Source organism: Melanerpes formicivorus, unplaced genomic scaffold (assembly GCF_026170545.1).
Source record: "Melanerpes formicivorus ecotype bairdi unplaced genomic scaffold, bMelFor1.0.p_v2 SCAF_116, whole genome shotgun sequence".
Lineage (NCBI taxonomy): Eukaryota > Metazoa > Chordata > Aves > Piciformes > Picidae > Melanerpes > Melanerpes formicivorus.
Window position 1 is genome coordinate 37,639 of NW_027142468.1, and position 24,180 is coordinate 61,818.

At 64.0% G+C, this 24,180-nt stretch overlaps 1 protein-coding gene and 1 long non-coding RNA gene across 4 annotated transcripts; both read right to left on the reverse strand.

Moving 5' to 3' along the window:
* Positions 1-12,844: 12,844 nt before the first annotated feature.
* Positions 12,845-14,202, reverse strand: LOC137456097 (uncharacterized). The gene is made up of 4 exons (XR_010990953.1): positions 13,838-14,202; positions 13,622-13,717; positions 13,419-13,493; positions 12,845-13,177 (listed from the first exon to the last, which is right to left on the reverse strand). It is a non-coding gene; the product is annotated as an uncharacterized lncRNA (long non-coding RNA).
* A 167-nt stretch (positions 14,203-14,369) lies between these two features.
* Positions 14,370-23,001, reverse strand: LOC137456096 (kinesin-like protein KIF18B). Of its 3 annotated transcripts, XM_068167401.1 has the most exons (16): positions 22,501-23,001; positions 21,824-21,981; positions 21,300-21,404; positions 20,911-21,021; positions 20,552-20,749; positions 20,254-20,430; positions 19,931-20,005; positions 19,700-19,812; positions 19,282-19,396; positions 18,947-19,053; positions 18,076-18,296; positions 17,066-17,591; positions 16,504-16,653; positions 15,839-15,934; positions 15,623-15,710; positions 14,798-14,903 (listed from the first exon to the last, which is right to left on the reverse strand). In XM_068167401.1, exons 1-16 carry the CDS (start codon positions 22,799-22,801, stop codon positions 14,877-14,879), a joined length of 2,568 nt encoding a protein of 855 aa, XP_068023502.1. In that variant the 5' UTR covers positions 22,802-23,001; the 3' UTR covers positions 14,798-14,876. The 3 variants fall into 3 exon arrangements, with proteins under 3 accessions (XP_068023500.1, XP_068023501.1, XP_068023502.1); XM_068167399.1 differs by lacking the exons at positions 15,623-15,710; positions 15,839-15,934 and having other exon boundaries at positions 14,370-14,903; XM_068167400.1 differs by lacking the exons at positions 15,623-15,710; positions 15,839-15,934; positions 21,300-21,404 and having other exon boundaries at positions 14,370-14,903.
* Between the last annotated feature and the right edge of the window lie 1,179 nt (positions 23,002-24,180).

Here is a 24,180-nt window from a genome sequence, read left to right on the forward strand (position 1 = left end):
TGGCTCCTGGGGGATCAAAGGGCCCTGGGCTATGCTGAGCAGCTCTTTGCTCCAGGTTCCCTCTCCAAAACGCAAGGCAAAGCCCTGTGCTGCTGTGGGGCATCTCCCCCGTGGGGCAACCTGGGCCAGGGGCTCAGCACTCAGCATCCCAAGTGTCTCCCTTCCCTGAGCCTGACTCTGCCTTCTCCGGTTTCAAGCAGCCCTCCTTGTCCTGCTTTCTGTTCTCCATTCAGCTCTGCTGCCTGTCGCAGGCGCGGCGACCTGGTTCAGGACCGGCACGGCGGCCAACCCCAGGCCGCTCGGTCCATGGGCTCGCAGACACCAACGCGCGGAGGGCAAACGGCCTCTGCCCGTGAGCGCCGCAGCACTATATAGCTGCGGTGTGCGTCACTGCCGGCTGCCGGCACCGTCAGCTGAAGGCTATTGGCTGGCAGGGGCGGGGCCCTCGCGTCCCGTACCGCGCCAGATCCTCCGCCCGCTGGGTCCTAGCTCCCTACAAGCTGAGAGGTGCTGCTGCCAGCCCTGGCCTCGGGGCACAGGCTGACTTTGAGGCCCTGGCACTTCATGGAGGAGCTTCTGCACTTTTCTCTTTTCAGAAGCCCTACCTGAGCCAGCTGAAGATCAACATTTGCCAGAGCAGCCAGCACCTCCAGCTGCTGGTCTCGGGCAGTGGGCTGGAGCCACGCCTGGAGTTCCAGCCTGAAGTGCTGGAGCTGGGGCCAGTGCTGCCATCCAGCCCCGGGGCACAGGGCACAGTGGTGGTGAAGAACCCTTGTGAGTTCCCCATCGAGTTTTACTCCTTGGAGTTTGACCAGCAGTACCTTGCTGAGGAGCAGGTAAAGAGCGGAGCTCTGCTCCCCACATCCACCTTGTGCAGCTTCAGGGCACCGCAGTGTTCCCAACCTTGTGCCAGGGAGATGGAGACAGGAGGCAGGGCACAGCCTGGGGGTGGTGGTTCAGAGTGAGCCTCTTCTGCTGGCAGGCTGTGGAGGGGCTTGGCTGGTCCTGCAGTCGAGAGGAAGGCAACAGGGGGAAGCTGGCTGGGCCGGGGGGGTGGCCGTGGCTGGGGCCGGGGCCGGGGCTGTGGCTGGGGCCGGGGCCGGGGCTGGGGCCGGGGCCGGGGCTATGGCTGTGGCAGTGGCCGGGGCCGGGGCCGGGGCTGTGGCTGTGGCCGTGGCCGGGCCGGGCTGGAGCTCCAGCAGTGCCTCCCAGGGGTGGTTTCTCCTCCCCATGCACAGATCCTGAGGGCGCTGGAAGGCTTCGACTGCCGCAGCACCTTGCTGCTGCCTCCTCCTGCCCCGGGGGAGCAGCTGCCTCCAGAGCTGCTGCAGCTGTCTGGGGGCCAGAAAAGGCTGCAGGATCAGCAGGTCGAGGCCAAGCCTGAGCAGCCCACAGCCCAGGACGAGGGTGAGGCTTTGCTCTCGGCTGTCCTGAGTGGGGGCTCAGCAGGGAGCCCAGCCCCCAGCTCTCCAGGGCCTCATTCTCTGGGGCTCCAGCAGTCCTCATGCCCCAGCTGGGTGGAGCAAGGCCCTGGTGAAACTGTGGCTTGGGACAGCCAGGAGCGCAACCAAAGCCAGCTCCTGTCTGCCCTGCCTGGGGAAGCAGTGAGGATGGCTCCTGGCAGGGGGGACCAGGGACAAGGGAAGGGCCTGGGCAATTTGCCTCAGCTGTGCCAAATGAGCCTCAGCTTTGCCCCAGGAGCTGCTGGGGTCAGGCTGATGGTGAAGCTGTGCTAGGCAGGGCAGCACCGCTGCTCTCCTCTCTGGCACTGCAAGCTGAGGAGGCTCTGGGTGACCTCCTGAGGGCTGTTCTGGGCAATTCAGAGCCCAGCCACATCTGCTGCAGTGCCATTCCTCAAGCACCCAGCTCCTGGATGAGCCCCAGATGGAGCCTCTGCCTTGGGACTGTGTCAGATGCTCCTTTCTGGCTTTGCCCTTCTTGCTCAGCAAGCTTGGCACCACGCTCCCATGAGGGCCATGTGGACAGTTCATGGCAGGAGACTGGGCTTCAGTCCTTTTGGGTGTTGCTGCATGCTCTGCTCTCCTCTTTCTGCCACCCCATTCACTTGTGGGCACCTGGAGCAGCATCTAGGGCAGAGCCTGATCTGCACAGGCTTGAGAGGAAGGGCAGGGCGAGCCCATGGGTGTGCCATTGGCTTGAGCAGAGTCTCCTCTGCCAGGAGCCGAGGGGCTGGTGAGGATGAGGAGGATGACAGGAGGGCAGGAGGCTGACTCTTGTACCTGTGTGTGCACAGCAGAGCATCAGCAAAGCACCACTGGCACCAGGGAGGCCTCAGAAGAGCCAGAGGCCAGCCCAGTCCATAGGGTCCTGGCCCGGCCCCTGGGCACCGCTGCGTCTGCTGAAGGAGCTGCAGCCCCACAGGGCAGGGGCATCGTGGTCATCGTCCATGGGGCACCCCTGGCAGGGAGCTGAGCTGCAGCCTGGGCTGTGAGGAGGGGGGAAGCAGGGGAGATGTGTCCTGGTGGACCATGGTGCTCGGTTGAGCTGGGCCCCGCTCCAGGCTCCGACCTTCTCCTGAACCTTCCCTCACAGCTGAGAGCTCCAAGGCTCTGACACCTGCCAGCTCCAAGCCTGTGAGCTGAGCAATGGGTACCATGCAAAGGACACAGAGCAGTACCACAGATGTCCTGGTGGCACTGGCTTGGTGGAGCTCCTACTCCACCGCTCTATTATCAACAGAGAATTCTTCAAGGCCTGAATTGCACAGGTGTTGCTGGGACCCATGTCCCCTCTTGCTCAAAACGATCCCCAACAGTGGTGAATGGTGCCACTTGAGTCCTGTGTCCAGTTCTGGGCCCCTCAGTTTAGGAAGGAGGTTGACTTGCTGGAAGGGGTCCAGAGAAGGGCAACAAAGTTGGTGAGGGGCTTGGAACACAGCCCTGTGAGGAGAGACTGAGGGAGCTGGGGTTGCTTAGCCTGGAGAGGAGGAGGCTCAGGGGTGACCTTATTGCTCTCCACAAATACCTGAAGGGAGGTTGTGGACAGGCAGAGGCTGGTCTCTTCTCTCTAGCAACCAGCCCCAGAACAAGAGGACACAGTCTCAGGCCGTGCCAGGGGAGGTTTAGGCTGGAGGTTAGGAGGAAGTTCTACACACAGAGAGTGATTGCCCATTGGTGTAGGAAAGCAGAAAGTATCTATGGAAGGTTTCAGGACGAGAAAGAACAACAGGCCACTGATACTGGAAGGATGGCTTGATGATAAAGAAGAGCTGACCGTGGTAAACAACCTGACGTGCCAGACAAGAGGACGCTTGCCTCCATACTGGAGAAGACCAACCTGATATGGGATGAAGATAACAATGGACAGCTGCATATCAAATGAGAAAACCCAATTAGCAGCAGTGGTGCAAGAATGTCAGGGAATTGCTTACCCTGCCCGATTTTTCCTATACAAGCTGCTTGTTCTGTGCCAATAAACGATTCCTGCCTCACCAACATGGGAGTCCGTCCATGCTTTCCGAAAGAGAAGGACAGCTAGAACAGGGGGGAGATAAGGAAGCTGCCTGAGCAGCAAGAGTCCTGGTTAGGAAAGCCAAAGCAGAGTTTGAATTGAATCTAGCCAGGGAGGTTAAAGGGAACACTAAGAGCTTCTACAGGCATATGAATGGGAAGAAGAAGCCTAGGGAAGGTGTGGGCCCCCTCAGAAAGGAAACTGGTGACATGGCCACAAGTGATGAGGAAAAGGCTGAGGTACTCAATAACTTCTTTACCTCAGTCTTCACTGCAAGGGCCTCCAGCCACACTCCTGATGTTATGGAAGACAATGCCAGGGACGGGGAGGAAGAACTGCCCATGGGAAGTGCAGATCAGGTTGGTGATCACCTGAAGAACCTGGAAGTGTTCAAGTCCATGGGACCCCACGGGATACACCCACAGGTACCGAGAGAACTGGCAGAGGAGGTTGCTAAACCCCTCTCTATTCTATTTCAAAAGTCCTGGCAGTCTGGGGCAGTCCCCACAGACTGGAGAAGGGGAAACATTGCCCCCATCTGCAAAAAGGGTAAGAAGGAGGAACCAGGGAACTCCAGGCCAGTCAGTCTCACCTCTGTGCCTGGAAAGATCATGGAGCAGATCCTCCTGGAGGCACTACTGGCTCAGAAGAATAGTTCCTGACAAGTTGGCCTGAAGGTACCAACTGTGCTAAACCTCCAGAGGAGAAAGTAATTCGTGCTGAGGAAGCTCCTCCTTACAATGACCTTTCTGATGATGAAAAGAAAGATGCTTTGCTCACAGACGGTTCCTGTCGTCTTGTTGGGAACAAGCGGAGGTGGAAGTCTGCAGTGTGGAGTCCAACACGCCGAGTTGCAGAGGCGAAGGATGGAGAAGGAGAATGCAGTCAGTTCGCAGAGGTAAAAGCTGTCCAGCTAGCTCTCGACGTGGCTGAACGTGAGAGATGGCCAAAGCTTTATCTCTACACCGACTCATGGATGGTAGCCAATGCTCTGTGGGGTTGGCTAAAGAACTGGAAGAAGAGTGGCTGGCAGAGGAAAGGAAAACCCATTTGGGCAGCCGACCTGTGGCAGGACATTGCTGATCGAATCGAGAGAATTCCAGTGAAAGTGAGACACATCGATGCTCACATTCCTAAGAGCAAAGCTGCTGAGGAACAGCAACACAACCATCAGGCAGATCTGGCTGCAAGAGTGTCTCAAGCAGCCATGGACTCTAATCTTGATCTCGACTGGAGACACCGAGGTGAGATGTTCTTAGCTCGGTGGGCTCACGATTCGTCAGGACATGAAGGCAGAGATGCAACATACCAATGGGCTCGTGACAGATCCATAGACATCTCCATGGATGCTATCACAGCTGGGTTAGGAAGTGGCTGGAGGCTGAGCCCAGAGAGTGGTGGTGAATGGTGCCACAGCCAGCTGGCAGCCAGGCACCAGCGGTGTGCCCCAGGGAGCAGTGCTGGGCCCCAGCCTGTTCAATATCTTCACTGATGATCTGGATGAGGGGATTGAGTCCATCATCAGTAAATTTGCAGCTGACAGCAAGCTGGGGGCAGGAGTTGATCTGCTGGAGGGTAGAGAGGCTCTGCAGAGGGGCCTCAACAGGCTGGACAGATGGGCAGAGTCCAAGGGCAGGAGATTGAACACATCCAAGTGCCAGGTCCTGCACATTGGCCACAGCAACCCCAGGCAGTGCTAGAGGCTGGGGTCAGAGTGGCTGAGAGCAGCCAGGCAGAGAGGGACCTGGGGTGCTGGTTGATGGCAGGCTGAACATGAGCCTGCAGTGTGCCCAGGCAGCCAGGAGGGCCAATGGCATCCTGGCCTGCATCAGGAAGAGTGTGGCCAGCAGGAGCAGGGAGGTCATTGTGCCCCTGGACACTGCACTGGTTAGGCCACACCTTGAGTCCTGTGTCCAGTTCTGGGCTCCTCAGTTTAGGAAGGAGGTTGACTTGCTGGAAGGTGTCCAGAGAAGGGCAACAAAGTTGGGGAGGGGTTTGGAACACAGCCCTGTGAGGAGAGGCTGAGGGAGCTGGGGTTGCTTAGCCTGGAGAAGAGGAGGCTCAGGAGAGACCTCATTGCTGTCTCCAACTCCCTGAAGGGAGGTTGTAGACAGGCAGAGGTTGGTCTCTTCTCCCAGGCAGCCAGCACCAGAACAAGAGGACACAGTCTCAGGCTGTGCCAGGGGAGGTTTAGTTTGGAGGTTAGGAAGAAATTCTTCCCAACTAGAGTGATTGCCCATTGGGATGTGCTGCCCAGGGAGGTGGTGGAGTCACCATCACTGGAGGTGTTCAGGAGGAGACTTGATAGGGTGCTTGGTGTCATGGGTTACTTGATTAGGTGGTGTTGGATGATGGGTTGGACGTGATGATCATGAAGGTCTCTTCCAACCTGGTCTATTCTATTCTATTCTATTCTATTCTATTCCCCTTCACAAGGGGAGGATTAGGTTGGACTCTAGAAGAAATTGCTCCACCAAAATGGTTCTCAGCTCCTGGTACAGGCTGCTCATGGAGGTGCTTGAAGCCCCATCCCTGGAAGGGTTTTGAAGAGGCAGAGTTGTGGTGCTGAGGGTCAGGCTTTAACACCAGCCTTGGTAGAGTTAGACTCCATCATCTCAGAGGTCTTTTCCACCTGAGATGATTCTCCCTTGTCTCTGTCCAGTTGATCTCTGGTGTGTTCATATTACCAAAGGGCAGGAGCAATGTGCACAAACTCCCTCCTCCCAGAAAATCTTTGTCAGTTGTGCCTGATGCTGCCAAGAGTTTCAGCTTCTCTGTTGTTGGCATTGGTGTTAGAAACAAAAGCATTCACAGAATCACAGAAAGCATCTGGTTGGAAGAGACCTCCAAGCTCCTCCACCCAGCACTGCAGGGTCAACACCAAACCCTGTCCCTAAGCTCCAGCTCCACAGCTGCTGGAACACCCCCAGGGATGGGGACTCCAGCACTGCCCTGGGCAGACCATTCCAATGGCTGAGAGCCCTCTCTGGCAAGAAATAGTTCCTAGCATCCAGCCTGAGCCTCCCCTGCTGCACCTTGGGACCATTGCCTCTGCTCCTTTCCCTTGCCACCAAGGAGCAGAGGCTGTCCCCTCCTGGCTCCAAACTCCCTTCATGGAGCTGCAGAGAGCAAAGAGGTCTCCCTCACCTTCCTCTTCTCCAGCCTGAACACCCCCAGCTCCCTCAGCCCCTCCTCTAGCCCAGGGGCTCCAGGCCCTTCCACACAGTGTAGCTGCAGCTCTTCCTTAAGAGCTTCTGGTTCCTGCTTTAAGGATTGATTGAAATGTGTAGCTGTGGCACTCTGTGGCATGGTTGAATGGCCACAGTGGTGTTGGCTTGACAGCTTGAGCTGATGGCCTCAGAGGTCTTTCCTAACTGAAGAGATTCTCTGATGTTTATGATCCTAATGCAAAGGCTGGGGCACCTTCCCCTGGGGACAGGCTGAAGAGTTGGGGCTGTTCAGCCTGGAGAAGGGAAGGCTCCAAGGAGACCTTAGAGCAGCCTTCCAGTACCTGAAGGAGGCTACAGAAGAGCTGGGGAGGGACCTCTGACAAGGGCTGGGAGTGCCAGGATGAGAGACAATAGCTTTGAGCTGGGTGATGGAACAGCCACTGAACACTGGCAAGACACATACACAGTCAGAGGCAAGACACTGGAACAGGTTGCCCAGGGGGGCTGTGGATGTCTGCAGCCTGGAGGGGCTCAAGGTCAGTTGGATGAGGCTGTGAGCAACCTGGGCTAGCAACAGGTGTCCCTGCTCTGAAAGGTCCCTTTCAAGCCAAACCATTCTGTGGTTTGTGACATGAAACACCTCACTAAAAATCTGCAGGCTGCCAAATACTCTTCCTTCCTTTACAGGCTCACAGGATGTCAGGGGTTGGAAGGGACCTCTGGACATCTTCCAGTCCAAGCCAGAGCAGGAGCACAGAATCCAGCACAGGTCACCCAGGAACACATCCAGACAGGGATGGAAAGGCTCCACAGAAGGAGACTCCACAACCTCTCTGGGCAGCCTGCTCCAGAGCTCTGGGACCCTCACAGTCAAGAAGTTCCTCCTCATGTTGAGCTGGAACCTCCTGTGCTGCAGTTTCCATCCACTGATATCCAGGATATGGATATCCAGATATGGATAAACATTTATTAAATCCTCTCTCAGCCTTCTCCTCTCCAGACTCAACAGCCCCAGGGCTCTCAGCCTCTCCTCCCCAGGCACTGCTGCAGTCCCTTCAGCAGCCTTGCAGCCCTCCCTTGGACTCTCTCTAGCAGTCCCTGTCCCTCCTGACCTGGGGAGCCCAGAGCTGGATGCAATATTCCAGGTGAGGTCTCAGCAGGGCAGAGCAGAGGGGGAGGAGAACCTCCCTGGCTCTGCTGGACACCTCCTCTGAATGCCCCCCAGGACCCCCTTGGCCTTCTTGGCTCCCAGGGCACATTGCTGTCCCATGCAGAGCTTGCTGCCCACCAGCACTCCCAGGTCCTTCTCCCCAGGACTGCTCTCCAGCAGATCCCCTAATTAATCACCCAGTTAATTTTATACTGGAAGTCAATTTTGGGATAGGCAGCAACAAGAATTCTGTTTTCTTATCTCAAAGCAGTTTGTTAGGGATCATGTCCATGACTGAGGTTTAACATAAAATAGAATCATAGAGTCACTCCAGCTGGAAAAGTTCTCTAAGATCATCAAGTTCAATCATGAACCTTACTGCACCCTGCCCAGGAAGCCACATCCCAAAGTGCCATATTCACTCATTCCTGGAACACCTACAGGCATGGGGACTCCACCACCTCCCTGGGCAGCCTGTGCCAATCCCTGACCACTCTGGCAGGAAAGACTTTTCCTGATCTCCAGACTAAACCTCCCTTGGTGCAACTTGAGGTTGTTTTCTCTTCTCCTGTGACTTGCATCTAGGGAGAAGAGCCCAACCCCACTCCACTCCAATCTCCTTTCATGGAGACTCCCATGAGTCTCTTCCCCATGAGTCTCTCTTCTCCAGGCTGAACAGCCCTACTTTGCTCAGCTGCTCCTCTGCAGCCCTGTCCTCCAGACCCTTCCTCAGCTGTATTGCCCTTCCCTGTACCAGCTGCAGGACTCCAATGGCCTCCTTGGAGTGAGGAGCCCAAAATTCCTCAAGGTGTGGCCTCACCAGTGCCCAGCACAGGGGCACAAGCATAGAATCAACAAGGTTGGGAAAGACCTCAGAGATCATCAAGTCCAACCTAGCACCCAACACCCCCAGACAACCAAACCATGGCTCCAAGTGCCTCATCCAATCCCCTTTTGAACACCTCCAGGGATGGTGGCTCCACCACCTCCCTGGGCAGCACATTCCAATGGCAAATTACTCTACCAGTGAAGAACTTTCTCCTCACCTCCAGCCTAAACCTCCCCTGGCACAGCTTGAGACTGTGTCCTCTTGTTCTGGTGCTGCTTGCCTGGGAGAAGAGACCAACCCCCACCTGGCAACAACCTCCCTTCAGGGAGTTGTAGAGAGCAATGAGGTCTCCCCTGAGCCTCCTCTTCTCCAGGCTAAGCAACCCCAGCTCCCTCAGCCTCTCCTCACAGGGCTGTGCCCCAGACCCCTCCCCAGCTTTGTTGCCCTTCTCTGGACACCTTCCAGCATCTCAACATCTTTCCTAACCTGAGGGGCCCAGAACTGGACAGGAGGAGTTAGGTATTGGGTGAGAGGTTGGACTTGATGATCTCTGAGGTCTTTTCCAACCTGATTGATTCTAAGATTCTGTGATTCTATGACTCCAATCACTTCCAAACCCACCTGTGACAGTTTCTACCTCCTCAGAGGTCACAAGTTCAGGATAATGCTGGGAAGTGCTTCCCCAGGCTCTCATTTGGTTTCAGTGTCATTTTTATTCCAGGCCTTTTGTCTCCTTAGCACCAGAACAAGCTGAACACAAGCAAGTGATGCCAAACACTGCCCCACAGCCTCCTCAGTTAACAGCAGGAAGGACTTGCTGTGGTTTAGGGAGTTCAGTAAGCAGAATGTCCTCACCAACAAATCAATGATTTGATTAATCAGTTCCTAGTTAGTCAGCAACACAGACAGAATAAATGCTGCAGACCACCCAGACTGTGAGACAGCAAAACCTCTCATGAAAGCCACTGTTGTGCTCATAGTAAAGAACTTCTTCCTCATCCAATCCAAACCTACCCTGCTCCAGTTTCAAGCCACTGCCCCTGGTCCTCTGGCTGCATACCTTTGGAAACAGCTCCTCCTCAGCCCCCTTCAGCCACTGGAAGGCTACTGTAAGGTCTCCTTGGAGCCTTTGCTCCCCAAGCTGAACTCCTTCAACTCTCCCAGACTGTCTTTATAGGAGAGATGCTCCACGCTGCTGCTCTCAGCTTTGTGGCCTTCCTTGGGGCCTCTTGGTATAGAATCATTGAATCACTAAGGGTGGAAAAGACCTCAGAGATCATCAAGTCCAACCTGCCACCCAACAGCTCCTGACAACTAAACCATGGCTCCAAATGCCAAGGTTGAACACCTCCAGGGATGGTGACTCCACCACCTCCCTGGGCAGCACATCCCAATGGCCAATTTCTCCTCAGCTCCAGCCTGAATCTCCCCTGGCACAGCTTGAGACTGTGGCCTCTTGTTCTGCTGCTGGGTGCCTGGGAGAAGAAACCAACCCCCACCTGGCTACAACCACCCTTCAGGGAGTTGGAGAGAGCAAGAAGGTCTCCCCTGAGCCTCCTCTTCTCCAGACTAAACAGCCCCAGGGCTCTCAGTCTCTCTTCACATGGGAGATCCTCAAGTCCCCTAAGCATCCTCCTGGCTCTCCCTTGGACTCTCTCCAGCAGGTCTCTGTCTCTCTTGACCTGGGGAGCCCAGAGCTGGACACAGGATTGCAGCTGTGGTCTGAGCAGGGCAGAGCAGAGGGGGAGCAGAACCTCCCCAGCCCTGCTGGCCACACTTTCCTTGCTGCACCCCAGGACCCCATTGGCTCTCTTGGTCCCCAGGGCACATTGCTGTCCCATGCAGAACTTGTCCACAAGGACTCCATGGAGCTGCTCTCCAGCAGGACAGCTCCTAACCTGTCCTGGTGCCTGCTGTTACTCCTCCCCAGATGCAAGACCCTGCTCTTGTCCTGGCTGACCTCCATGAGGTTTGCCTGCAGCCAGCTCTCAGCTCTTCCAGAGTTCCCTGGATGACAGCACAGCCTGAGGGGTGTCAGCCACCCCCACCCCGCAGTTCTGACTTCAGCACCTCACAAGAATTAAAGATGATTGGTGAAACTCAGGTGGTTGACACCTGAGCAACAAATGATTTGGCATTCTGAAGGTCTCAAAAGAACCTTGGTTTGTTTTGCCCTTTCCCTGAGGACTCCTAGCTGATCTTGCCCTGTCTGCAAGCACAGGTAGCATGAAGATCGATGTGAGAAACTCACCTTGTGTGGCTGGCAGTGGGAGAGGTTATCAAATTGCTGGCTGTGAGGCACAAGGGGAAATGGTTTGGAACAGGGGATCAAAAGAAGTGAAGAGAGTATTTTGTTGTCTGGAGCTCCTCACAGGAGCCCTGAGCAGCATCCAGGCTCCCACAGGCAGCACATCCTTGAAGAGGTTGAAACAGGACCTGGGAGTGCTGGGGGGCAGCAAGCTCTGCATGGGACAGCAATGTGCCCTGGGGGCCAAGAAGGCCAAGGGGGTCCTGGGGGGCATTCAGGGGAGTGTGTCCAGCAGAGCCAGGGAGGTTCTCCTCCCCCTCTACTCTGCCCTGCTGAGACCCCATCTGGAATATTGCATCCAGCTCTGGGCTCCCCAGGTCAGGAGGGACAGGGACTGCTAGAGAGAGTCCAAGGGAGGGCTGCAAGGCTGCGGAAGGGACTGCAGCAGTGCCTGGGGAGGAGAGGCTGAGAGCCCTGGGGCTGTTGAGTCTGGAGAGGAGAAGGCTGAGAGGGATCTGATCAATGGCTATCAAGAGCTGAGGGCTGGGGGTCAGGAAGGAAGGGACAGGGACAGCCTCTGCTCACTGTGCCCTGGGATAGGCCAAGGGGCAATGGATGGAAACTGCAGCACAGGAGGTTGGGGATGAAAGAAGAGAGCCCTTTGGTTTCAACTTCCCCCTGTGAAGATGAGTGGGGCTGCCTGATCCACAGAGGCTAAGAAGAAGAGCCCCAGAGCCCCTGCGATGATGGTAGAGAGGGGGAAGGCAGACTAGAGCCCAGGCCAGGAGGAATGGCCTGGCCCAGGCAACCCCCGAGGGAGCCCCAGCCCCAGGGTCCCCCAAGGGGAGGGAAAAAGCAGCCAGAAAAGGTCTGAAGAACCAAAAACCAAACCTTTAGTGAACAACACAAACAGAGGGGGGAACCGCGCCGCAGAGGGGAGGGGACAGGGCCGGGAACCGCGAAGTGGGGTAGGGGGAACCGAGCTGCAAAAAGGGACGGGGCCGGGACGCTGCGGACGGGACGGGGCCGGGGCCAGGGAAGCCGCGGACGGGGACCGGGGTGGGGACCGGGGCAGGGACGGCGCGGACGGGGACCGGGGGCAGGGACGCGGCGGACGGGACGGGACCAGGGACGGGGGCAGGAACAGGGGGCAGGGACGGCGCGGACGGGGACCGGGGGCAGGGACGGGGGCAGGGACGGCGCGGACGGGACGGGGGCAGGGACGGCGCGGACGGGACGGGGGCAGGGACGGCGCGGACGGGACGGGGGCAGGGACGGCGCGGACGGGACGGGGGCAGGGACGGCGCGGACGGGACGGGGGCAGGGACGGCGCGGACGGGACGGGGGCAGGGACGGCGCGGACGGGACGGGGGCAGGGACGGCGCGGACGGGACGGGGGCAGGGACGGCGCGGACGGGACGGGGGCAGGGACGGCGCGGACGGGACGGGGGCAGGGACGGCGCGGACGGGACGGGGGCAGGGACGGCGCGGACGGGACGGGGGCAGGGACGGCGCGGACGGGACGGGGGCAGGGACGGCGCGGACGGGACGGGGGCAGGGACGGCGCGGACGGGACGGGGGCAGGGACGGCGCGGACGGGACGGGGGCAGGGACGGCGCGGACGGGACGGGGGCAGGGACGGCGCGGACGGGACGGGGGCAGGGACGGCGCGGACGGGACGGGGGCAGGGACGGCGCGGACGGGACGGGGGCAGGGACGGCGCGGACGGGACGGGGGCAGGGACGGCGCGGACGGGACGGGGGCAGGGACGGCGCGGACGGGACGGGGGCAGGGACGGCGCGGACGGGACGGGGGCAGGGACGGCGCGGACGGGACGGGGGCAGGGACGGCGCGGACGGGACGGGGGCAGGGACGGCGCGGACGGGACGGGGGCAGGGACGGCGCGGACGGGACGGGGGCAGGGACCGGGGCAGGGACACGGCGGACGCGACGGGCCCAGGGACCGGGGCAGGGACACGGCGGACGCGACGGGACCAGGGACCGGGGCAGGGACACGGCGGACGCGACGGGACCAGGGACCGGGGCAGGGACACGGCGGACGCGACGGGACCAGGGACCGGGGCAGGGACACGGCGGACGCGACGGGACGGGGGGCAGGGACGGGATGGGGACCGGGACCGGGGGCAGGGACGCCGCCGACGGGACCTCCAGCTTGGGCTGGGGTCCTGGCTGCTGAAGTTTTCACTGGATGGGGGCTGGAAGGAGAGAGGCTGCTGCCGAAGCCTGGGAGCACTCTGGGGCTCCTCTTGCTGCACTGCCGTTCACAGGGCCTGAAGGATGCTCCGGGGCTGCAGAGAGAGGAGAGAAGGGCATCAGGCAGCTCTGGGGCACAAGCAGCAAACGCAGCTCCCTTCCTGAGGCACACCCAGGCACTGGCACCTCCCTGCTCTCCCGCCCTCCCCCCAGCACCAACCATGCCCCTGCCAGGGCTTTGCCTCGCAGCTGGCACAGGGCTGGCACAGCAGCAGGCTGCAGGCTGCCGCGGGGCAGGGCTCACTCCTGGCTGAGTGGTTCCCAGGGCAGCCTCACCTGGGCTGCAGAGGACAGGGCAGCTCTGTTCCTGCTCTGGAGTTCCACTGCCCACTCTCCGGGGGGCAAAGGGCTCTGGGAAAGGCAAAGAGGCCATTGGCACCCAGCCAGGCTCAGGGCAGAGGCCACAGGCAAGGTGCAGCTGCAGCCATGGAGCAGGGCCCACACTGGGGAGCACAAGCAGCTGCTGGCAGCTCTCTCACCTCTCAGCTCCCTCCTGCTTCAGGGCAGAGGCTCTGCAGTCCACAGGGAGCCTGGGCACAGAGGGTGTCCGTGGGGCACAGGCCAGCTTGCAGGGCCTGCAGGCAGGGCAGAGATGGTTAGTGCCAGGGGGGATCCTGACTGCCCCTGGCACGGGGCTGGGAGGCACCTGGGTGCTGCGTGGCTCCCTCCCTGGGGGCCAGGGGTCGCACTCGCACCGTGACGGCCACGGCGCCCTCCTGGGGGGAGGGACCAGCACCATGGCGGCGACGACGACGCAGGGCTGAGGGCACTGCCCCTGGGGTCCGCACAGCACCGCTCCAAGGACAGCACTGGCTGAAGAACACAGCTCCGGGCTCCAACGTCCTGAGGGCGCACTCTCGGGAGAAAAAAAGGTCAGGCAGGGAGGGGAAGCGGCGGAGGGGGAGCCGCAGGCTGGAGAAAGCCTGGACACCCCCAGCCCCCCACCCGGGACCCTGCTCCCACACCCCCCCTGTGGTAACTCCCACCGGTACCCCGAGAGCTGCCCTTCCAATACCCTCCAGCCCTACAGGTTCCCAGCATCTGCAAGGATCCTACATCACCCTGGGGTCCACACAGCCACCCTAACGCTCCTACAACCGCCCCGGGACGCCCCCACATCCAGAGCCCTGATCCCTGATCCCCAACCCCCTCCCCACGCCCACATCCCCGGCCTCTAGCCCTCCCCGGCGCCCTCCCCAGCTTCCCCCCGGCGCTGCCACCGCCGCCTCCAGCACTCCCTGCCTCCCCCAGCCCCCGCTCCCCGCAGCCGTCCCCATCCCTCTGCCTCGCCGCTCCCGGGGCCCCAGCGCTACTCACCGCCGCCTGCGCCGCAGGGCTTCAAACGCTGCCGCCGGACACGCCCCCTGCGCTCACTGGCCGGTGCCCGAACGCAGCCCCCCATTGGCTCTCGAACGCCGACAGCCCCGCCCCCTCCCGCCCGCGCAGAGCACCATGGGAGCCGTAGGCCGCCGGGGCCCGGCCGCCATCTTTGCCCTCAGCCCCAGCCCTGCCCTGGCAGCTTCTCCTCCCAGCTCCCTGCCGGCAGCTCCGGCCCCGACCAGCCCCCGCGGCCAGCCCAGCGCCGCCTGCCCCTCAGCAGCGCTGAGAAGCCAGCACCGGGCACCCACCAGGGCCCGCACGGGGCACGCCCAGGGCTGTCCACACCTCCCCAGGGGCTCTGCTCTCTCACCCGGGGCTGGAGGCACTCTGGGGCTGCTCCTGCTGCGCTGCTGCTCAGAGGGCCTGAAGGATGCTCTGGGGCTGCAGAGAGAGGAGAGAAGGGCAGCAGGCAGCGCCGGGCACACCCAGGCCCTGGCAGATACCTGCTCTATTGCCCTCCCCCAGCACCAACCATCCCCATGGCAGGGCTGTGCCTCCAGCTGGCACGGGGCTGGCACAGCAGCAGGCTGCAGCCACCCCCCAGCACCAACCATCCCCATGGCAGGGCTCTGCTCCAGCTGGCACGGGGCTGGCACAGCAGCAGGCTGCAGCCACCCCCAGCACCAACCATCCCCATGGCAGGGCTGTGCCTCCATCTGGCACGGGGCTGGCACAGCAGCAGGCTGCAGCCACCCCCCAGCACCAACCATCCCCATGGCAGGGCTGTGCCTCCAGCTGGCACGGGGCTGGCACAGCAGCAGGCTGCAGCCACCCCCCAGCACCAACCATCCCCATGGCAGGGCTGTGCCTCCAGCTGGCACGGGGCTGGCACAGCAGCAGGCTGCAGCCACCCCCCAGCACCAACCATCCCCATGGCAGGGCTGTGCCTCCAGCTGGCACGGGGCTGGCACAGCAGCAGGCTGCAGCCACCCCCCAGCACCAACCATCCCCATGGCAGGGCTGTGCCTCCAGCTGGCACGGGGCTGGCACAGCAGCAGGCTGCAGCCACCCCCCAGCACCAACCATCCCCATGGCAGGGCTCTGCTCCAGCTGGCACGGGGCTGGCACAGCAGCAGGGCTCACTCCCAGGGCAGCCTCACCTGGGCTGCAGAGGCCTTGGCAGCTCGCTGCCTGCTGCGCAGCTGGGGGATGCGGCTCCGCTGTCCACCCCCGGGGGGGCAAAGGGCTCTGAGGGAGGCAAAGAGGCCATTGGCACCCAGGCAGGCTCGGGGCAGAGGGCACTGGCAAGGTGCAGCTGCAGCCATGGGGCAGGGCCCACAGTGGGGAGCACAGGCAGCTGCTGGCAGGTCTCTCACCTCTCAGCTGCCTTCTGCTTCAGGGCAGAGGCTCTGCAGCCCACAGGCAGCCTGGGCACAGAGGGTGTCCGTGGGGCACAGGCCAGCTTGCAGGGCCTGCAGGCAGGGCAGAGATGGTTAGTGCCAGGGGGGATCCTGACTGCCCCTGGCACGGGGCTGGGCCCTGCCCTGTCCCCATTTCCAGCTCTCCTCACTCTGAGCTATTTGCAGAGCCCCAGAAGCAAGGAGGTCTCCCTGGGGGTGTCCTGCACCACCAGGGCCAGGTGGGGCTCAGCCTCTGCACAGCCACAGGGCTCCAGAAGAGCCAGAGCCTCTTTGCTGCACCAGCCAAAAGCCACCCCAAAGATGCCCAGGCCCCCAAGGGCACAGCCCTGACCCCCAGTGCCAGGAGAGCAGATGCCCAACCTGCTCCCAGCCAGCACTCCTGAAGCAATCTGGAGGATGCTCCAGGGCCAAAGGGAGGTGCAGGAGCAGGAAAAGCTTCCCTTGGAATGCTCTCTGCCCTGTGCAGCCGTGCCCAGGTGAGCTCAGCCTGTGCCTGCTGGCCAAGTGCCTCCTGCCCACCCTCTGCCCTCCCCAGAGCTGCAGCCATCCCCACAGGAGGCACCCAGCCATGGAGGGCAGGATCCCCAAAGCCACAGGGAAGGCCCCAGGGCAGCACTCACTTGGGCACCGAGAGGGCATCCTGCTTGTGCTGCCAGCCTGGGGGCTCCAGGCCCCTGCAGCCCAAGGGCTCAGGGCTGCTGCCTGAGGCTGGCAGCCTGCAGACCTGGTAGGTGACATTGAGCTCATGGCTCCTGGCAGCAGCTGCAGCCCTGGGGCAGAGAGAGACAGAGCCAAGCAGCAGTCAGGGGCTGAACCTCAGCCCCTGGCACCCAAGAGAGGCTCAGCACCACCAGCAGCACCTCTGAGCCCCCTCCTCAGCTGGGGCACAGCCTGGGGGGAGCTCTGGGCCAGGCAAGCTTTGAGGCAGAGCTCATCCCTGGGGCAGCTACGTGCAGGAGGAGGGGGCACACACTGTGCCAGGGCAAGTGGCACACAGGGGGGCCTTCTGCTTGGCTTTTTCTCTTCAGCAACCCCTGCCCAGGTGAGCTCAGCCCACTGCTGCCCACCCCCCAGCCCTGTGCCCCCTGCCCACCCTCCCTCCCCACAGAGCCGCAGCCACCCCCCCAGGAGGCACCCAGGGGGTCCCCAACCCCGCAGGGAGGGCCCCAGGGCGGCACTCACTTGGGCACCGAGAGGGCATCCTGCTGCCGGAGGAGGTCCTGGCTGGGGGGCTCCAGGCCCCTGCAGCCCGGGGGCCCAGGGCTGGCTGAGGCTGGCAGCCTGCACACCTGGTAGGTGCCATCCAGGTCAGGGCCCGGGGGCAGGGCACAGCCCTGGGGAGCTGCCAGCGGCGCCAGGGGCAGGCGGCTCCGGGAGAGCCTCTCCGGGCACAGGCTGGAGCCGCAGGGCCAGGCTGGCAGCGCCACAGGGGCTGGGGGGGCTGCAGCCGGGGGGCAGGGGCTGGGGGGGCTCTGTGCCGCCCTGGCAGCCTCTGCCGGCTGCCCACTCGGCCGCCGGCGTTTGGGCCGCGGGGAGAGGCTGCAGGCAGAGGCCGGCTGGGCAGGAGTTGGCATCTCAGGGGACCTCCTCCTCTTCCCGATGGGGCTGAGGGCCAGCAGCCTGGCACTGCTGAGCGCAGCCAGGTGCTGCCAGCCTGGCAGGGGAGAGCTGGTCACGGGGGCGCCAGGCACAGCCACGCAGCTCTCGGCTGGAGGAGCAGAGCAGAGACCGAGTCAGCTCCCTGGCTGCAGCTCCCAGGCCCTCCCCCCCTGCCCCCCACCCCCCTCAGCTCTTTGCTGGGACTGCCCCAAACCACACCAAGCCCAAGAGCCAGCACCAACCATCCTGGGCCCAGAGCAAGTGCCCCGGGGCAGGGCCTGGCCTGTGCCCAGCAGCAGCCTCTGCAGAGCCAGGCTCTGCTGCTGGCCTCATGCATGGGCACCGAGGATGAGGAGGAAGAGCTCAGCCCTGCCCAGACACAGGCTGCCAGCAGCCAGGCCACAGCTGGGCTGAGCGGGGCAGATGCAGCCCAGAGCAGTCACCCACAGGAGATAAAGGCAGGCTCAGCCCCCACTGGGTGCCAGGGCAGGAGAAACTTCTGCCCCTGCCCTGTGCCCACAGCTGGCAGCTGCCCCCCACCACCCCCCAGCCCTGCAGCAGAGCCTGGGACAGAGGAGAGAGAGGGCACCAACCTGGATCCTCAGCAGCACTGCCCTGCTGGCTCCTCTGGGCTGGGCTGGCCCTGCTGGCCTCTGCAGCCCTCCCTGGGGAGGAGGCCTGCTCCTGGCTGGCAGCAGCCTCCTGAGGGGCCAGGGGCTGCAGTGCCTCAGAGGCCACAGCAGCAGCAAGGAAGCTGCCAGCCTGGGGCAGGGACTGCTGCTCTGGGGAGGAGCTCCTGGCAGCAGCTGCAGCCCTGGGGCAGAGAGAGACAGAGCCAAGGAGCAGTCAGGGGCTGAACCTCAGCCCCTGGCACCCAAGACAGGCTCAGCACCACCAGCAGCACCTCTGAGCCCCCTCCTCAGCTGGGGCACAGCCTGGGGGGAGCTCTGGGCCAGGCAAGCTTTGAGACTGAGGGGTGCCCAGGCTGGCACTGCAGGACCTGAGCTGGGAGATCACCTGTGGGCTGCAGGGCACCCAACAGCAGCCCCAGAGCTGTGCTGGGCCTCAGGCACACAGCACAGGCAGCCTCCCTCGGGAGACCTTCCCCCTGCCAGGACATTGGGGCACAGACAGCAGCAGGTGGTGCCAGGGCAGCACCTCGGGGAGCAGAGGCAGCAGCAGAGCCCTGGGGGAGGCAGCTCCAGGCCTGGCAAGAGGCACTGAAGGCTCTCAGCTGCTGTGCCTGGAAACCTTCCCTGCTGACCCTTCCAGGGGAGCTTCTCCCCTGGGACTGGCCCTCTAGGAGCCAAATCCCACCTCAGAGGGCAGGCACTGCTCTGTAAGCCAAGGCCTGGGCCCTCCCCCACCTCCAGTACCCTCAGGGGGCTGCACACCACAGGAAGGTTGAAACTCTCTGAGCAGCCAGGAGCAAGTGGCACAGGGAGGGGGCACAAGGACACTCACCCCTCTGGCTGGCTGGCAGTCAAGCCCTGCAGGAGGGGGGCTGCTTCCTTTGCTTCCTGCTGCACATCTGCCTGCTGGATGGCTGGGGCAGACCTTTCCTCTGCAGCCTGCAGCAAGCCCCCAGAGCAGCATCAGGCCAGAGCTGAGCTGAGCCTGGGCCCCCAGCTGCCCCTTCCCTGCCAGGCTCAGAGCTTTCTCCAGCACTCCACAGCCCAGCACCTGCTGAGCCCAGACCTCCCAGAGCAGCTCAGCTCCTGCCCTCTCCCAGCCTGCCCAGTGCAGCCCAGCAAGGTACCTGAGCTGGGTCCCGTCACCAGGCCAAGCCCTCCTCTCACCTCCTCCAAGGCCAGCTGCAAGGCAGCAGGACACCCAGCTGCCAGCTCCTGCTGCTCTCCAGCACTCTCCCCACCAGGGAGCTCCAGGCACGCCTCGGGCACAGCCTCCTCCACCCTACACAAGTCACAGCAGCAGCCCCTGAGCCAGGGAAGAGCCTCTGGGGAAGCCATCCCTTGGCCTACCAAGGTTTGGGATGGAGCCAAGGGCAGCTTTGGCCTTTGTCCCCCAGCTCTGGGGGCTGCCAGGCTCCTCACTCCAGCTGGGCAGCGGAGAGGCTGTGGCACAGCAGCAGAGCAGCTCAGCTGCGTCCTGGCAGCCACTTGGGCTGCAGCCAGCAGCCAAACTCTGCAAGCTCCTGGCCCTGGGGGACCCCAAGGTGCCAGCCCAGGCTCCCTCCCTCCTGCCCAGCAGCCTCACCTGGGCAGCTCCAAGGGGCTGGAGCCGAGGGCAGGCAGCGGCTCTGGCGCCTGGCTCTGTGCCCCGCGGGCAGCATCCTCATAGGCACGGAGCTTGGCCTGCAGCTCTGCCACCTGTGAGCAAGGGGCAGCCCTGGCTCAGAGCATGCCCTGAGCCCCAGCAGCTCAGCAGGCTGGGTGCCAGGCAAAGCAGAGCCGCAGACAGAGCCCAGCCCTGCCCCCGGCAGCTCACCTCCGCTCTCAGCTGCGCACACAGCACAACGTACGGACAGACGTGGGAGTCCGGGCTCGGCAGGTTGCTCTTGAGCTGCGGGGAGAGGGAGGAGCGGAGCTGAGAGCAGCACCGGGACAGCTCCTTCCCCTCCGCTGAGGCGGCAGCGGGGCAGCTCCTCAGCCTGCCCTGGGCTGGTGGGGCCCGAGGGGCTGCAGCTGACTCTGAGAGGGGCTCCGGAGGCAGCCCGGCTGCGGCAGGGAGGCGGCAGGGAGGCAGCAGCCTGCCCCAGGCTCCTTCCCGGGCAGCCCCAGCAGCTGCCGGCCGCGGGGCGAGGTGCTCACCGAGACCTGGATCTCCTTGGCCCTGCTGGCATACTTGAGGGTGTTGAGGGTGTCCTGGCAGCAGAGCGGCGAGGGGCTGAGGGCAGCCAGCATCAGGGTGCGGCAGTTGCCGCCGATGGAGTCCTTCAGCAGCCGCGTCAGCTTGCTGTCCCGGTACGGGACGTGGCTCTGCTTGCCCTGCCCGGCACAGCGAGGCTCCGCTCAGGGGCTGGCCCTCGGCTCCCAGCCCCGGCCAGGCCCAGCCCACGGCAGCTCTGCCGTGGGGACGGCGCTCAGGGCCCCTCAGCGGCAGCCTCACCTTGGCCCCAGCCAGCGCCTGGATGACGCTGAGCAGGGCCAGCAGCGAGCGGTTGATGCTGGCTCCCTCCCGCAGCCGCTCGCCGCTGGTCTTGGCCACCGCGGCTCGCTCCGAGCCGGCCAGGTCGACCAAGCTCATCTTGGCCACCCGCACGGCCCCAGCGAGGCCCTCGGCGCGGTCCTGCTGCTTCACGTAGACCTGGCAGGGCACACAGAGGGCAGGCTGCAGCTCCGCAGGGCGCTCGGGCTCGCCGCTCGCAGCCGCGGCAGCAGCCCTGGCACGCCGGCCCTGGCACAGCATCGCCGCCTGCCCCCCTCCGGGCAGCGGTGCCAAGGGCTGCCCCAAGCACCACCCCTCACCTGCAGCACGGCGTGGGAGCGGGAGGAGGAGGCGTTGGCATCGGTGGCATGCTGCGTGCGGTTCCTGCTGCCCCCGAGCAGCATCTGCAGGAGCTGCTCTGCCGAGCTGGGCTGGCGGGGAGCAGGCAGAGGGCAGGGATCAGCGCAGCCCCGGCACGGGCACCGAGCGCCCACAGGCTGAGGCCTCCTGCGCCCCTGCAGGGCTCCTCTGGCCTCGGGCTCAGCGCTGCTGCCAGCCGGCACCCACCCAGCCGGCACCCCCGGGGCCCCGCAGCCCCTGCCCCGGGGCCCCGCAGCCCTCCCCTCCCCCTCCAGCTCCCCCGGTCCCAGCTGGCACCCCTGGGGCGGGCACAGCGCTGCCCACACCTTGTGCCTGCTTCCACCCCCACCTGCTGGATGGAGAGGCCCTGAACCACAGCTCCTCTCTCAGGATCCTCCCGGATGGGCAGAGGGCCCTTGGGCTCCAGCAGGTCACGGATCTGCTCGTTGTAGACCTGCAGCAGGCAGCTCCAGCTCAGGCTGAGGCTTGGGGCCCCAGAGGGCAGCAGGCAGAGGAGCTTGGGACCCCAGGGCCTGCTGCCCACCCAACAGCACCTCTGGCACCTGCCGCCAGCAGGAGCAGCTGAAGGTGCCCTAAGGCAGGGGACAGCTCAGGAGGCTTCAGCAGCCAGGCACTGAGCCGCTGCTCCTCCAAAGGCCTTGCAGCCAGGAAGCCCTCATTGCCCTGTGGCCCCCAGCTCCAGAGGGGGCAGGCCAGCAGCACCAGCCCAGCAGCCTGGCCAGGGGCAGCCTGCTTCCAGTCTGGGGCTGCCCTGGGCACAGCTGGCAGCACAGGGGTAGCCCTGGCACTACAAGCCCAGACCTTGGAGGTGGTGGCCTGGCAGCAGGAGGGGCACAGCTGGGCACAGCCTACCTCCAGGTAGGAGACCAGGACCTCGCAGCTCTTCTGCTCCTGCCTGGCCTCCAGCCTCCTGAACAGCTCCTCCATGGTGAGGTAGATGATGCCAGGGCTGTTCTCCGAGCCCAGCATGGTGTAGGTTTTCCCTGCTCCGGTTGCTCCGTAGGCAAACACTGGGAGGAGAAAGGGAGGAGCCCTGAGAGCAGCCTCCATCGACAGCAGCACTGGGGGGATGCTGCCAGCTCTGCCTCAGCTGGGGACACAGCCCCAAAGCCAGCTCCTGCTGTGGGGCACTGCTGCCTCCCACTCACATCCTGTCCAGCAGGGCCCCCGGGGCCCTCTGCACCAGCCTGCTGCCCAGCCTGCACAGGGCTCCCAGCTGATGCCACCCCACAGGCAGGACTCCACACTCATCTGGGCTTGTCTCTGCTCTCCTCTTGCTGGCCTGGGCCCTGCCTGCCCCCAGAGCCCTCGGATGACATCTCCAGGCCAGCACTGGCCCTGTCCCGGCCCCAGCTTGGTGCCAACAACAAGGTCAAGGCTTTCTCTTTCTGCAGAGCCGCTGCGTCCCCACTGCTGCCACAGCCGCTCAGGGCTTCTGGAACCAACCCCCAGCTCTGCTGAGCCCACCCAGAGCAGGGGCAGATGGGCAGGAGCTCCTGCAAGGGCCAGAGCAGGCTGCTAGGGCTCACCAGAGCAGTTGTAGCCGTCGAGGAGAGTATCGACCATCTGGCGGGTGGTGTGCTGGAACACCTCCTCCTGGGTGGCCTGCTCAGCAAAAACCCGGTCGAAGAGGAACTTCTGATGTTTGCCTGGGTTCTTGCCGCGGCCAGCAGGCAGCACACCGCCGGAGGCACCAGGGTCGAACAGGAGGGTGTGATGGTCGACCACCCTCAGCAGCGGGTGCTGCGCGGCTCCCTCGCCGGGGGCCGGGGGTCGCACTCGCACCATGACGGTCACGGTGCCCTCCTGGGGGGCAGGGGCCGCCGCCATGGCGGCGGCGGCGACGAAGGTGACACAAGGCTCAGGGCACTCCCCTTAGGGTTCGCACAGCACCGCCACAAGAAAAGCACCGCTCGAAGGAAAGCGCCGGCTGAAGAACACCGAAGAACACAGCTCTGGGCTCGAAAGTCCTGAGAGTGCACTCTGAGAAGAGACAACAAGGGTCAGGCGGGGAGGGGAAGCGGCGGAGGGGGAGCCTGAGGCTGGAGAAAGCCTTTACCTTTCGAGCCCGGAGCCTGCTCCCGAGCCCTGCCTGCCCTAACCGCCGCCGCTGCCGCCGGGGCTGCCGTTACACCCCCCCAGCCCTGCGCCTTCTCCCCGTCCGGAAGGAGCCTGCATCCCCTGCGGGTCCTCACAACCGCCCCAACGCTCCGACCCCACCGCGGGTCCCCAGAGCCCCTCCACAGCCTCGGCCGCGATCCACCGGCCCCGGCCCCGCCACGCTCCCCCGGGCCCGGCCCCGCAACGCTCCCCCGGGCCCCGGCCCCGCAACGCACCCCCGGGCCCCGGCCCCGCAACGCTCCACAGCCTCGGTCCCGCCACGCTCCCCCGGCCCCGGCCCCGCAACGCTCCCCGGGCCCCGGCCCCGCAACGCTCCCCCGGGCCCCGGCCCCGCAACGCACCCCCGGGCCCCGGCCCCGCAACGCTCCACAGCCTCGGTCCCGCCACGCTCCCCCGGCCCCGCAACGCACCCCCGGGCCCCGGCCCCGCAACGCACCCCCGGGCCCGCAACGCACCCCCGGGCCCGCAACGCACCCCCGGGCCCGCAAAGCACCCCCGGGCCCCGGCCCCGCAACGCTCCCCCGGGCCCCGGCCCCGCAACGCTCCACAGCCTCGGTCCCGGTCCCGCAACGCTCCACAGCCTCGGTTCCGGCCCCGCAACGCTCCCCCGGCCCCGCAACGCACCACGCAACGCTCCCCCCGGGCCCGGGCCCGGCTCCGGCTCCGCAACGCTCCACAGCCCCGGCCCCGCAACACTCCCCCGGCCCCGCACCCAGCACTGCCCAGGGCGCTTCCACCGCCGCCTCCCGCAGCCCGCCGCAGCCCCGCAGCCCCCACAGGCTGCCCCTGACCTTGCAGGCTGTCCCGGATCCCGCAATGCTGCCTCAGCCCCGCAGCCCGCCTCAGCCCCGCGGAACCCGCAATCCTGCCTCAGCCCCGCAGTCCCCGCAGTCCTCCCCTGCCCTTCCAGGCTGCCCCCGGCCCCCGCAGCCGTCCCCATCCCTCTCCCGTAGCCCTTGGGGCACCGGAGCGCCTCTTACCGCTGCTTCCACCGATGAGGGCTCAAACAGTCCCGCCGACCACGCCCCCTGCGCTCATTGGTCAATCGTCGAGCAGAGCCTCCCATTGGCTCTTCAGCAACGCGAGCC